We start from the raw sequence: 14,866 nt of genomic DNA, 5'->3' as shown, positions 1-14,866 counted from the left end.
AATTATTTTTACCCCCGGTTTTCTCCCCAATTTGGAATGTTCAATTATGTTTTTCTCCTCGCCGCAGCAATTCTCCAGGATCGGAAGGTTCAGCTAGAGTCCTCCAGTCCCAACACCAAACCAGCAGCAGGAGAGGGGTATTGCGCAAAATGAAGGCTCCCACATTGTAGCGCACACAGGGTAGCGCCGCGTGCGCAACTCTTAATATACGTCCTTATTATATGCTACAGTCCGATTACATGATAAGGGTGATAAATTTACGGTCTAAAACGAAGTTTATTTCATAACAATAACCTAAACCTAACAATAACCGGACCCTAGCTGTGGGTGTATCGTCCGTAACTTTAATAACACAACAATAAAACTAAAACTTAAACATTAAGGTGGGGTATTATGATCACGTGGTAGGAGTGTGCGGAGGAATCAATGAAGCACTTTGTAGATTACCGAATTGGTGCACGTAGCACTACCCTGTGGGAGCCTTCCTTATGTAGCTACATACTCCTGAGGGGTTGGGAGGACAGGAGACCGCCCTGCACTTGTCTGCGCTGAGCTTATGGGCTTCTGGGCAGCAAACTATCGCTGTGGCGCCATGAGGAGTAAACAAATCGTTACCCGGTTTTGCCTCCCTGACCCACGGGAGCGCCAGAGCCAATACGACGCTCCTTTCGGAACCATCAGAAAAGAATGACAACGCCGCACAGCCAGGACGAATTTTGACTGGTTCTTTTCGGACATAATATTTTGTTTAAAATTGAATCGTACATTTGTTTAAATATTATAATTATTATACTAATTTAAAAAGAAAACATTAAAAATAAGCGTAAGCATTTGGTTTTAAAATCTGTATTTTTCCAAAACACAAAAATCTGTTTTCACCAAGCATTCAGCACTATTGCTAAGCATGCAGCATTTTTGTTGTTAAGCAAATAACAAACTGCTATATTACAGAGCTGGCAAGAAACAACTAATCTATTTTTGGTTTTACCATTTAGAAGAAAAAATATGTTAACCAATACAGAGTACACACAGCACATGTAAACAGTTTTTACAGTGTCCTTTAAATCTACAACTCCCACATAATAAATCTGAACTATTAAATCACCTACTGTATTTGGACTCAGAACAAACCTGTACTGCAAAGTGACTTTCTGCTTGTGTTTCCATTTAGTCTGGGAGCCATGTAGGGCAAATCTGGGATGAATGGGTCCGAAAAGTAGGACAAATTTCGAGCTTTGTTTCACAAAATGCAGGTATTGAGAAGTAAAACTGATGAGGTCTGCCCAGGATCTGAATGTATTAGCAAGCAACAAAGTTTAGCCTGTCCAGTGAAAAATCGAGTAACTGACCAATATTAAGATAAAACTCAAAAGTATATGCTCCTTACTGGTTAAAATTCACACACATTACTTAAATTGGTATAACGGTCATTGCTGCACCTAGAAAGACCATCACTGACTATTATTCATCTGCAATTGTGTAAGAAAGGTGTAATACTGCAGTTGACCAACTCTTAAACAGTTGCAGTTCAAATTACTTATCAAATGTTACAGCTAACTTGAAATATGCAACTGTTTAAGAGCTGAAAACAAGTTTTAAAAATGTCTAATTAAGCAAATTATTTGTTCAATTAAGGGTCTAGTTAAGTAATTGAGAGCTCAGTTGGAATGAAAACCAGCAGCCACAGTGGGTCCCCAGGGGCTCCGAGGGTATGAGACCTCTGGTCTAGAACAGGGCGTCGTCCAAGGCCAGGTAAGGTGGAGACCATGACTCTCCCGGGGTTTGTAGATGGGGTGTCTTTAATCATCAGTGGTGTAACTGATCTGGAAGTTTCGGCTAAAGATCTGGAACACCTGTTAATCTTGACTAATTAAGCCAATAATTGGTTCAATTAAGTAACTGAGAGATTGGTTGAAATGAAAACCAGCAAGCCACAGTAGCTCTCCAGGACCAGGGTTGGAGACCCCTGGTCTAGAGTGTCAATTTTCTTTCTGTCGTAGAGCCTTACAGATAGTTCCTTTGCCTCTGATATAACATTGCCAAACACGTTTTTATCTGCATGATATGGTATCTCACCAAAGCTTGCAAGGGCAGTGAAATCATTGCAGGAAGGCAACACAAGTTTTGCAACTTGTTCTTTCCCTTTCCTGAAAGGATAACTGACAGTGTCACAGCCAGCAAAAATGTAAGCACTAAGCAGTAGGACTGTTAGAGCGGATTCCGAAATCTTAAATTTAGAACTTGGAAATCAGATGGGTTGGACTATACCTTTCTTTCTTCTGAGCTCATAATTCCTGTAGGCCAGGTATTCTTGATGAAAGATAAATGCAGAGGAGGATTGCATCTGTGTCATTTGCCTGCACAACTGCTCTCTCATTTCTGAAGCAACATGATTAATGTGAGCAATAATATTTCAGTTAAATATTTATTTACAATTGAAATAATTTGCAAAACCCAGAATTAGGATTTAACTTATATTTCAGTTAAATATGTATTTAAAATTGAAATCATTATTTTGCAAAGGCCAGAATTAGGATTTAACTTAAATATTTATTTAAAAGTTAGAAAATTGTTAAATATTTTCAGATTTATAAATTATATCTGAAAGTATGCATTTTTCACAGCATTTATAAATTGGGGGGAAAGTCATGTTCTTGGTTAAATCTGGGAATAAAAATTATGTTCATACACACTTGCACAAAATAAGAAGATAAGTACATAACAATATTTATGAATGAGAGGAAGCCATTCGGTCGTTCATCAACAACAATACGTGGTAACCAACTATACACTGAATTGTTTCCTATACCCTCCGTTCTAAATCTATCTCCATTAATTGTCTTCTTTTACCGCAGACTTGGGTCGTATAATATGTCAAAATATTGGATTGTGGAACATGATTCCTATTAGCATTGCCAGTTCAATCTTACAGTTAGAAGCACATTTGATTTTGAACTGGCCTAGACTGTAGATAATTGTAGTGCTTTGGGATGTTAGCACGGAAGTTGTTTTAGAAGTGTGTATTATACTGTGATATTACTTGTGTTAATAAACTTATTACCGTGAATGTAAATCAGTAAATCAATTACCAATAATAAGAGGTTTGAGTGTTTTTAATTGATTAATCAGAGAATATGAATTCATAATACATCAATGTATATTATAAACTTGAATTGGGTCATATTTCATAACCAAATAAGGTTTAAATTATATTGACTCAATAATCGATAAAAAAAAAACTCTAAGATAATAAAACTTTTCTTACACTGCAGAGCAACGAGTAACTGTTTGTTATAAAGTAGCAAATTTATATATATCCGAGTATAGTAAGTTTATATTATATATATATATATATATATATATATATATATATATTAATATATATATATATATATATATATATTTATATATATAATATAGTAAATTGTATATAGTCCTATTTACTGACATGCTTTATAATCATTTAAAAACGAGTCCCTCAAAACAAAGCTTTAAATGTTCCTTCTTCCTGCAAGTACGTTTATTGACTTATACATTGTATTCTAATATAGATACCAACCCTTTTAGCACTGTAATAACAGTTTAATTCAAGTTTCATTCAGTTTTTGTTTGTTTGTTTGTTTGTTTGTTTTGTTTTGTTTGTTTGTTTTTTTCAAACTTATGTAGCCTACCAATGTAAAGCATGTCAATTAGACCGGTATTCTTAAATATTTTCTAAACACGATTTTTAAAAAAAACGTGTATCCCTACACGTGGTTGATATTGAAATGTAACTGCTTTTTATTCCTCTCTAAATGTACCTTTGCGCTGTCTTAGGATTTTGAGTCCTTGGTGTTTAAACTAAACCGCATAAACAATACCATTCCTTAATGTGGAAGATTTACACGTATTGTCTGCCTCAGAGAAACGAAACACACATAAAATACGCCAAGGAGTCATGTTATAATTATCTTATATTTATTAAACCACTCAAATAATTTCTTTAAGGATTAACCATGCATTTTTTTGGAACATCTTATAAACACGTTGTTTATTTTATAGTTTAGGGCTATTCTTTTTAAACACACAAAAAACACAAGTGTTATAAAATGAAACATTACAGTGTATATGACTATTAAAATGTGTTCTTAAACGTATGCGTTTATTCTTAAACTGATCATTAGATATAACAGCACATTTAATCGCGTTAAATAATCATTTTTTAAAGACAGTTTCTATTATTAATTATAATATTGCCTAATTATACATTTAATGTAGATCTATGATACAAGGATAAAAATGCATGAAGATATAGATTAATAATATTGTTTTAAATTAACTAAATATTTTTAAAAGGTATAAATATTTCGATGTTTTATGTTCTTAAGAAGTAAGCAATGAACAATTAACAACCATATTAACATCCATTGATAATGCGTTACATTTCTAATATGTGTCAGCGATAAAATGTATTTGAACAGACTTGAGTTTTCCAATTCAATTTTTGTTGAATTCATATGGAATAATCATTTGTCTCTATTGCATCTAACACTAATATCAAAGGCATATTTGAATGTAAAACATTTTACTCCAAATTAAGCTGATGCAAATGCAATATGAAACGTATTCGTATATGCATTTAAATGAATGTATTGATTTATTTGCTCATGCTGCTACATGTTCAAATTTTAAGATTTAAAAAAACAAACAAACCCAAAACGTATTATATTTATATCCTTATATGGCCAAGGCAGTTTTTAAGTGCGTTTAATTGTTGAAACTCAATAAACCCAGTTTAGAAAAGTAGGTACAGTATTGACGTCGAAGTTATATTTAGGATACACTAAAATAAATTGATATGGCTTAACCAAAAAAGAACATATAGGATTCATAGATGTAACAAAATAAAATTAATTGTGTATACAAACTCATTCTAAGATTAGCAAGCAGTGTTTAAACAATACAGTTGGGTGGGGAACCAACAGGATAGGTCTAACTGGTATGTTTGGTACTAGAGCAAGGCTGTGTTTTTTTTAAATGTAATTTTCTGTATTGAATTTACTAGAACTTTGTTTTGTTTGTTTTAATAAAGAATATTGACTTTTAAAGAAACCTTTATGAGATAAGGAATTTGGTAGTCAAATTAAAATTAACCATTAGTTTCTTAAAATAACAATTCAAATTGTATGTCGTGATTTCAGATAGTTAGATAGATAGATAGATAGATAGATAGAGATAGATAGATAGATAGATATAAATGACCAATTGTAAACATACAAAATAATGAAAAGACAGATCTGTTTCCAAATATATTTTATTTGGCATTGCATTCTACTTAGTCACAATATACCAGCAAACAAAACCTGTTTGTACATGAAACACGAAATACGTTTTTCACTTCATATAATACACAATACACGTAAGCTTGACAATTAATAAATATTTTAATAGACTATTTATTTACATTAAAAATGATATTCATAAAAACAAGCACAGTTGTTTGAAACTGTTGTTTTTAGACAAATGCGCGTTTGTGAGGTCCCTTTTTTAACTCTCATCCTTTTGTTCGACACTCTGTAAAGAACATAGATATGTTAATAGATAGCTGTGATAAGCATTTTAAAGTTTTAAGAGTATTACTTTGTCCATATCTTCATTTGAATCAACTGTGTACATTGTATGTTCAAAAAGTTTGCTTCGGCTAATCCCTGCGTTATTTATTTATTTATTTGATTTATTTATTTATTTGTACCAGTTTAGCAATGCGGGTACGAGAGTTGTAACTGGTCCCTGGGCGGGATTGCGCCTATCACAGTAGCAGTGGGGTTAAACACAGCTCTTGGCGCAGGAGACAATATTGTTGGAAGGAAGCAACCCGCAGATCTTTGCAGGAGATGCGAATAATCCAAGGACGCCTGTAAATGAGTAGTTTGCACGAAAGAGGAAGACGTCTTGCCTATTATACTGTCGATGCTGAAGGAGCATTTGGTTTGGGTGGTATTGGTCGGTTTAAGTTCCGACGCGGGCGCACTCAGCTGCACGTGGGGTGCACTGGTGCTGGGCGCCCTTCTGCAGTTTAAATCCCGGTACGGCAACTGAGGATGCGACAGCATGACTCTTTCTTCAACTGGCATATATCTCATTGAAGTTTGTTGAACTGATGCTTGGGTGTTCTGTATAGCATATGGTCGTCCATATGGTCGGTAACAACTAAAATTAGGATAAAACATAAGTCCGTCTTTGACAAACTCTGGCTGGTGCCTCTTAAATCGTTTTCTTCTCCTGAGAAAGCTACCGTTGTCAAACATGTCTTCTGATGCGGGGTCCAGGGACCAGTAGTTGCCTTTACCTGGGTTGCCAGGTTCCCTTGGAATCTTTATGAAGCAGTCATTGAGTGATAAGTTGTGCCTGATTGAGTTTTGCCAAGCGGGGAACTTTTCCTTGTAGTAAGGGAATTTGTTGCTGATAAAGTCACATATTCCACTCAGTGTCAACTTCTTCTGTTGGCTTTGCAGGATAGCCATGGTTATCAAAGCGATGTACGAGTAGGGAGGCTTCACCAAGTTGTTTTTGACTCTGCTACCTGAGTGGATTTCAGCGCTGAAACTGCTCTCGCTTTCTCCAGAGGAATCGATCTCACAACCTTCTAACTCGCCGCTAGACTCCGCTGAAGCATTCTCCTCAGCGCAACTCTGTTGGAGCAAGTATGCGTCCCGAAGTAGGCAATTGTGCAAGTCATCTTCCACGATAATGTCAATTTCATCCTCGACAAGAGACATGAATGCTTGAGGAACTGAACAATCTTCTGACAGGGTCATGGTGGTGGAGATTTACAGCTTTCTTGGATAAAACCAATGATAGCAAATCGCAAATAGCGGACCAAAACTCCGTCCTCTTGTATTGCCTCTATAATTGTCTTTTTATAGCTTTTCTATCAGTTCCAAAACAGAGAATGTCAGGTCTTTGCGTGGCACAGGTTTTTTATAAGGGGTGGGTCTTCAGTCCCTGCCTCTGCAAAAGTGTCCAGGGCCTATCAGACTGTAAACTCAGAAACGAAAAGGTAATGAGGAGAGACAATGGGCAGCGTGAAGGAAACACCAACTCATCCGGTCACAGACTAGGAGGTGCTAAATACACAAACTAATGATGGTGCTCCGTGTTTTCCATTTATGTTAAAATGGAAGGTCATTTTCGATATAATACCAATTAGGTGGTAAATGTTACATTTCTAATTACATATTTAACTTAGAAAGGAGAGCAATATTACTCAAATCCAACGTACTTTTTAAAATGACCGTTTCATTAACGTTTGTTCTGGAAGCATAGCCTACATGTTTTTTTTTTAAAAACATTTTAAAAAAAAACTAAAGTAGTGCGCGAGTCTGAATGTAGCCTGGCAGCCTATTACAATTGAATTCTATCAGTTCTAAACCTATTTTTAAACAACATTAACAGAATATTTTCAATTCACAACAGGATCTTCATTAAAATGTAATAAAGCAGTAAGAATGTGGGAAAAGTAATTTAGACGTAAAATGTATCACACTATCATTGCAATACATTGTGTGTGAGAGAACGAGCTTAGGTTAACGTTACATACACGTTTCTGATTAGAGAAATACAACATACAGTACTTGCTCTGTGGGAGTTTAACAACGGGACTCCGTTGTGAATATTAACACCACGCCTACGATTAAAACTCTGTGTTGCTGTTTCTTTCCCTAGACCCCCAACTGTTCCGTTTAGCCTTCTATGTTTAGGTAGCTCCCAGGTGGTTTGGCCATGAAAATGGCCTTGGAACTCCCCGCTTGCATTAGAAAAAGGTGCTAGATAGCCCATTAACCAAAGCAATCGGCATCTGAATGAAATAGGAAATGACACAGCAGCAACAGACTTAAAAAACACCTTATGGGCATTTTTTATTAAACCGCATGAATAGATATACAAATCCTCAAAGCAACCTGAGACTTGCCTATTTATTTAAACAGTGCTACATCATGTTAATCTCAATTGCAAACTGTAATGTAAAAACAAAAAAAAAGAAAAAAGAATGAAAGGCATAGGCCTACCCCACTTCCCTATCCTGCTCATATAACCCAAATAGCTTGTTTAATCCCTACCAGTTGTTCGCTACAATTCTTTAAGAGCTTGAATCCTCTCTGAAGACAACAACATTAAAAAATAAAAAAAAATATAAAAAAATCGAGCATTCAGTTTGTAAACATGAAGGCTTCTATTTTTATAAGTGCCTTTAATCAAGTAGGGTATTTATTGTTTATTTGCCGTAAAAAGGTAGACATTTTACAAAACTGTATATAATATATATATTTTTTTAATTAAAATTTGACTGACGTTTAATGGCGTGAAATGCATTACACTTAAAATAGCTTGTGAGAAGTATGTTTTACATTTAATTTTGTATTAAAATAATGTAATTACTTTTTATAAATAAAAAAAAAAAAGACAGTGATAGGGGAAAAACACAAAATAAACATTTTTGACGTTTCATTTAAATAATATAAGAAGGTGTCTAAAATATCTGTATAAACAAATCGGTCACTTTTTTTTTTCTTTATTTACGTTTAGTGGCACTGCAACGTTTCCATAATGCATCCAATCTTATTTCTCCTTCAAGTGTAAGTTTGAGCTCTATAATATAATGTATTCAATTGCATACAACTCTCCCATCCAATTCCAATTACCCCGATGCGTTCCCAGCGCATACACTTCCTGGCCATTCAGAGTATGAATGACCGACCACCAGAAGAGAATCCATCTACTTACCGCAACATAAACAGATACGTGTTAATCTGCCGCGATTTAAAAACCAATTCTATTGTGAGAAAATATACCTCAATTCGTGAAATCTGACACTCACTGACTGGTGTTACTTAACATACAGGATGGGCAACTAAAACAACACCACTTCAGGAAATTAAAGCTGCAGTTACTTTCGACAGTCATTTCATGTGAATTGCCTATTGATATGGACGCAGTGTCGTGATCGGCTTTTTCTTTGAGAGTCGTGCTTCTTAAACAGCACCCAAATGTAGAACACTGTGTTTGCATTACAAAGAAGTTAGCGCGAATATGCCGGATTATATTTTAACATTACTTTTAAATAGCATTAATCTTTATTTCTATGTTGACTCAGTTAAAAATGGGTTAAGACTATACTATCCTTAGTTTACAATCAGGAACTTTTCTTAAGAATTCCTAAATTTAAAAAAAAATAAAGTTACCACCGCTTTTAAACCTTTCCAGTGCTGTTCATCTGGTAAATGCTGTTGGAACATTTCTTAAGACATACAGCTATGGCCAGGTGTTTTGCATCTAATTTTGATGAGAAACTATATGAACATCATTTAGATATTTTATTTAACAACATGTAATATTAAAAAACTACAAAATTTTGTGGGCTGTGGTGAATGTTTTTACTGAGAGTGTCTAGATGGTTCGGTATTTTTACAAATTTTACAGGTGTAAAAAGGCTTTGGTTAAGTATAATGGAAAACTACAAAGTAGTTGAATGTCAATGTTAACGGAACAGTATTTAGAAGGTTTTAATTCGAGTTTCATGAAGCAAATGAGTTTATGTTATAGGATTATGCAAAACCTTTGTCCATAGCTGTACACACACACACATGTGCCATTATTTACACTAAAGAAGACAACATCCTCAACCACTACTTTTAGGACCAATCAACATGAACCAAGGCAACAGGAAAATGATAGTTTTTTTTTGTTTTTTTAATATAAATGCATTTAGGTGGTCTTGTCTATTTTGCATAATCTCAATCTTTATTTTACATGCACCCCCATCCCATTAAAAGCATATTAAAACATCAGCCAGACATCAGATGCTGTTATGCAATAAGGACACTGAAAAAAAAAAAAAAAAGTTCTGATAAATTCAGATTAAACCAAGGTATTTCTCATCACTGGTTTTACAGGGCAGCTTTGTTTGCAAAGGATTTAGCCAGGCATACTAATGTCATACTGTTTGGGTCTTAATAGTATCAGAATAGTACATGCATCACTACCGGTCCAGTCCTGCATTTCCAAGCTAATACATGGATTTTAATCATTTTTTAAAATCCCCCCCCCCACACACACATTTTAAAAAACACATTTTTGTTAATTCGTTCCAGCCAACACCTATCTCAGAAATTCATTTATTTCAGAAATGCTAAAAACAAAAGTTTTTCACAAGTGTATATGAAAAGCAAAAACCATATTGGTATAATGGTATGCTTTTTGCAATACATAAACATACTGCAGCCATTCTCAATGTGTTTTATGCAATACCCTTGAATAATAAAAACAAACAAAATATAAGATAGACAAAACATTAAGATTACCATCAGTTTGTATTTAAGATGACAGTTTAGCAAACACTGGGTCTGTGAATGTGCGGTTTTAAATTTCTTCACTGCCTTTATATTAAAAAAAAAAAAAAGGCATCAGGTTCTGTAAAGTTTTTTTCTGTATTCGCTGTTTTATGTTTGTTAGCATTTTAATTTTACAAAACTTGTACTAACTAAAGTATAAAAATAAACATCAGTTATAAATGAAAAAAAAAACAAGCAAGGTACTTAACTGGTAGTAATGGACATAGTGAGGTGGTTATACAGCCCCAGGCATTTTATATGGAACTGCGATGGGGTGGGGTTTTTGTTCACACTAGCAGACCTTTGTTAAGAGTTAGCGACTCATGAGGCTCTGTATGGATGTTAACAATGGCTTACAAGGATGACGTATTATTTATTCCTGTAAACTGTAGTTCATTTGACAACCTATAATGAACAGCTAAGAGACACACTATGACTTTTTCTTTACTGATTCAACTCTCGCATAATTTCAAATGAATTTGTTTAATGTATTACATAAAGGCAATATTTATAGAAGAAAACACATATGTATGTTTTTTTTTTTTTTATTGGAATTCTAAATAAAATCTTAAATGAGAATCAACAGGGAATGTTGTCTTTAACCACTATCTTCTTGGTTTAGCACCGTTGCAATAAACAGTTGCTCTAGGACATCTTTATCCAGATGTTTGCCTGAAAAAAAAATAAAAAAAAATAACTGACACTCAGACTTTAAAACAGCCCTATTATATAACATATTAAACAGTTTCAGTGTTTTATATTGAAATAACCACCCAAAGCCCTTCTGTGAACTCAAGATGTACCTCTTCGACGCCTGCCACCTGCTAAACAATCGACGCATCATTTGGGATGACAATTTGACTGTGAATATACACGCTAAGAAGTGGCAAGTACCCGTAAGCAACCTGGAAGAACCAGAGTTGTGAAGAGGAGGACTGGCATAAATAACTTTAGAATGTATCTGAAAAAGCCATCCGTCTTGAGTGGAACTAGTGTTCTAATCCTAGATAGCAACCTGCCAGCGGAACTGAAGGAAGGACTGAGAATTCCCCCTGGACACAGCCAGTGACAGTTCAAATTGGATTTTTTTTTTTTTTTTTTTTTTTTTAAACTAGAAAATTGTCTAGGTTTTAAGGTATGGTATTTCAAGCAGAAACACAACTTGCTTATCTAGAGTATGCTGTGATTGAGTATAATCATTTGGAGTACTACAACTACAACAGGAGAGCTGCAACAAGCTGTTTCAGCTTTTGCATTACAGTTAAAATTACCTTTCCTGTTTCCCAATTTCAGTGCAATACATTAGATGCATCATCATCTTGATGCTACATAGAAAACTTTGTAATACATCAGTAATAATCTGAATATTTTTAAAGACATTTACCTATAAATACCAGTCTGTTTGTTCTTTGTTCTCCAGCATCCCATGCCACTCGAGTCTCCTCAAGATCATACAGCTCATGAACGCCCTGGATGATCATCTGCTGTGGTTTATCCTTTACTGATACTAGCCCCTGTTAAAGAAAGAGAAGGATTACAGAAGTTCAGATTATTTTTAATAAAAATTATGAAAATGTAAAAAAAAAAAAAAAAACATTATTTTCTTTCACTTCAGTTTCAAGATTTAACTGCCTCAGACGATTTAACTATTTGATCTTCACAAGTTTAAAAACGTGAGGAAGTCTAAAGTAGAAAGAATAAAGAAACAGTTGCATTGCTCACTAAGACCAACAGCACTTCTACAGTGAAACTACAGTACAGAGTTTAAGTAACTAATAATGCTGTGTTGCAGTTGGACCCATATCTATGTATCTGCTTAAAGACCTCTACAATTCAAAAACATTTATGAATTTACATTACAAATTAAACAAGTTCCTTAAATACTATTCTTAAAACTTGTGCTCACAAAATAAATGCATAAAAAACACTGATGAATGAACAAGCCATATTTTGGTATATTTGACATAGGTTGTTACATTATTTGGTATGTGGAAAATAGTTCTCCAATTTGAAGAACCATCTGGTATGTACTCACTCATCACAAGTGGTCCATGGGTTCCTATATTCTCATTAGAATTACCTTAAGTCGTATCACATTCATTGCGCTGCCTGTTTTGTCTTTAACATTCTTTTCCCACAGAAGGTTCTGTAAAGAAAGAAAATACATGTTCTTTTAGTTTAGTGCTGCAATTGAATAAGAGTGATTTACAAGGAAGAATAAATGACACACCTGAATAAACACATTTAAACGTTCTTCTGAAATGCTCCCTGGTACTTCAAATGTAACAGTAATGATACTCTGAAAAACAGCAAATTAAGTCTGTCAGTGGCCACAAAAAATATGCTGCAAATATAACATTTTACATTAAACAAGCAAGCTGTGACTTCAAAACCATCAGTAACGTGAGAAAGTAATCGCACTGACCTATATCTACCATATGCAAAATTTTAAGTGTGATGTACAGGCAAATGAGCAGATGCCTCCAGACAACCCCAGATTGTGAACATACATACTAAAGAATTTCCTTTTCAAGTTGTACCATATTGCATGGGTGGATTTCAAGATACGCAAAAAGATTAAAGTACAACATAAGGACCAAGTTTCGTCCAGTGTCTTCAACAATCATTTTATATACCGTATACCCACATAATCTAATGACATTGAGGTGGCATGAGACATGCTTTTCTTTATTGCTCTGAACAAGTACAATATGTCAGGAACATACCTGTTAATGTGCTTCTAGGATTCTGTATATGCAAAATATTTGGCAGAATACCAAGGCTGTTTGTGAAGGTGTGTGGGATTTACTTGGGTTTATAATACAACAAAAATAAATACAAAAAAATTGCAAGAAATACCTAAATATGTAAATATTGTAAAAAACTGTAATATTTGTCTGTACGTGAAAATGCATTATATCAACAATTACCACTGCTATATAGTGGTACAGCTTGTCAGTCACCTTTATGTTTTCACCTACAGTTAAAAAATAAAGGTGGTTAGGAAATTCCCTGAGTGTGAAAGCCATCAAGGCTAACGAGAAACCATAATCTGGTGTGGAGGTGAGCAGGCTCTCGTTCGCTCCTTATCTTTCTGGCCAGCATCGCTCGACACACTGCAGCTACACAACTTGGTAGCATCAGTGCACAAAGTAAACAAATAAAAAAAAAATTATATATATATATATATATATATATATATATAGGGTATTATATTGGAGTGTTTTCAGAAATAAAAAAAAAAAAAAAAAAAAAAAGATTTGTAAAGACGGTTTAATTATATACCTTGCAAGAAGTATAGACAAATTTTAGATTATAGAAGGAGTATGTCTCGTGTGATGGGAAATCCACATTATTTATTTTTTCTTAACTCAAGAGTTTTTCTGTTGGGAATGTATTAATTTACAAAAAAATCCAGCAACTTGTATCTAATCTCATCACCAACCCAAATGTTAATAATAAACATGGAGTTTTATTTTGCATATCTCCTTTTCAAAATTAGCATAAAACACTAATTTGACACTGTTATTCCAACTGTCTATTTGAACTTCACAACCCCCCCACCCCCTCCCAAAAAAAAAACAAAACAAGCATAAAAAAAAGTTATTGTATGAAACAGTGGAGGGAACTAACTATATGGTCTATTTTTGTGCAACCGCATACATCTGAGACTGAATTTTGTTAAATTAATTTATACATTTACACTGTTTAACAAACATTTTTTTATGAATCCACTGTATCCAGTTGCTTTTTAACTATTTGCGCTTGAATACTTGAAATGGAAACCTTTGTACTGTTAACAAAAAACTGTTATTTATACACAACATAAAAGCACGATATTGTTAACAACAGCTTTAGCTTTATAACAGGCCTTGTAAAAGGGCTAGGGAATTGGGGGTACTAAAACTCAGTGACTAAAGCTTCTCACGTTTCACTTTGAATTGGTGTCGCCCCATTGACTTGGAGAACTTACAGCTTCCTAATTATCTCTGCACAACTTTCATGTGTGCAGCTTGTGCTGAGTATATGCAAAAACATTACATTCCAAGTCCATGCTACTTGCCTTTCTTTCCCTGTAACTTTGCACTCAGCTAGGAAAGGCATTTTGCAGGTATGAGGTATTGTGCGTAACTGTTAAAGTTAAACATTTCCTTTTTATTTAGTATAACAACAGAAACTAGGAGAGCCATTTGCATGAAAAGAGCAGCTGGCTCTGTCTCGGCAGGGGGTTCTTCTATTGCTAAAAGTGGCTGAAGAAAACAGATGACAATACAAACATTTAACCCCCTCCCATGAGTGCATTAAAGCTAACACAGAAGCAAGTATCTTACTGGGGCACCCACCGCTCAGCAGAGAACAAAGTAATGAAAATAATTGTGGAACAACACTTCTTTCAGCAGAAACAGCAGGCAACAAGTGTGAGAGGAATTCAGTTAAAACAATATGCAGCACGTTTAAGACCTTGAAATGTGTCACTCATTAAGCTAACCTGACAG

At 34.4% G+C, this 14,866-nt stretch overlaps 2 protein-coding genes across 2 annotated transcripts; both read right to left on the bottom strand.

Annotated features, from left to right (window-relative positions):
• Nucleotides 1-5,735: 5,735 nt before the first annotated feature.
• On the bottom strand, nucleotides 5,736-6,797 carry LOC121327109 (forkhead box protein D5-A-like). Its single transcript, XM_041270910.1, has one exon. It carries the CDS (start codon nucleotides 6,795-6,797, stop codon nucleotides 5,736-5,738), a length of 1,062 nt encoding a protein of 353 aa, XP_041126844.1.
• A 3,697-nt stretch (nucleotides 6,798-10,494) lies between these two features.
• Nucleotides 10,495-13,475, bottom strand: LOC121327098 (putative COBW domain-containing protein 7). The gene is made up of 5 exons (XM_041270902.1): nucleotides 13,410-13,475; nucleotides 12,601-12,669; nucleotides 12,451-12,516; nucleotides 11,755-11,884; nucleotides 10,495-11,042 (listed from the first exon to the last, which is right to left on the bottom strand). Exons 1-5 carry the CDS (start codon nucleotides 13,473-13,475, stop codon nucleotides 10,969-10,971), a joined length of 405 nt encoding a protein of 134 aa, XP_041126836.1. The 3' UTR covers nucleotides 10,495-10,968.
• Nucleotides 13,476-14,866: the final 1,391 nt, after the last annotated feature.

This window comes from Polyodon spathula, chromosome 2 (genome assembly GCF_017654505.1).
Source record: "Polyodon spathula isolate WHYD16114869_AA chromosome 2, ASM1765450v1, whole genome shotgun sequence".
Taxonomy (NCBI): domain Eukaryota; kingdom Metazoa; phylum Chordata; class Actinopteri; order Acipenseriformes; family Polyodontidae; genus Polyodon; species Polyodon spathula.
The sequence above is the reverse complement of the archived record's forward strand: the minus strand, read 5'-3'. Positions and strand labels throughout refer to the sequence as shown.

Excerpts from the sequence above, each read along its gene's own strand:
- LOC121327098 (XM_041270902.1), bottom strand. The coding sequence starts at position 13,475 with ATGCTGGCCAGAAAGATAAGGAGCGAACGAGAGCCTGCTCACCTCCAC. Across the intron at positions 12,670-13,409 it reads ACACCAGATTATGGTTTCTC|AGTATCATTACTGTTACATT; the intron begins GTTAGCCTTGAT and ends GCTGTTTTTCAG. Across the intron at positions 11,885-12,450 it reads TGAATGTGATACGACTTAAG|GGGCTAGTATCAGTAAAGGA; the intron begins GTAATTCTAATG and ends TTTCTTTAACAG.
- LOC121327109 (XM_041270910.1), bottom strand. The coding sequence starts at position 6,797 with ATGACCCTGTCAGAAGATTGTTCAGTTCCTCAAGCATTCATGTCTCTT.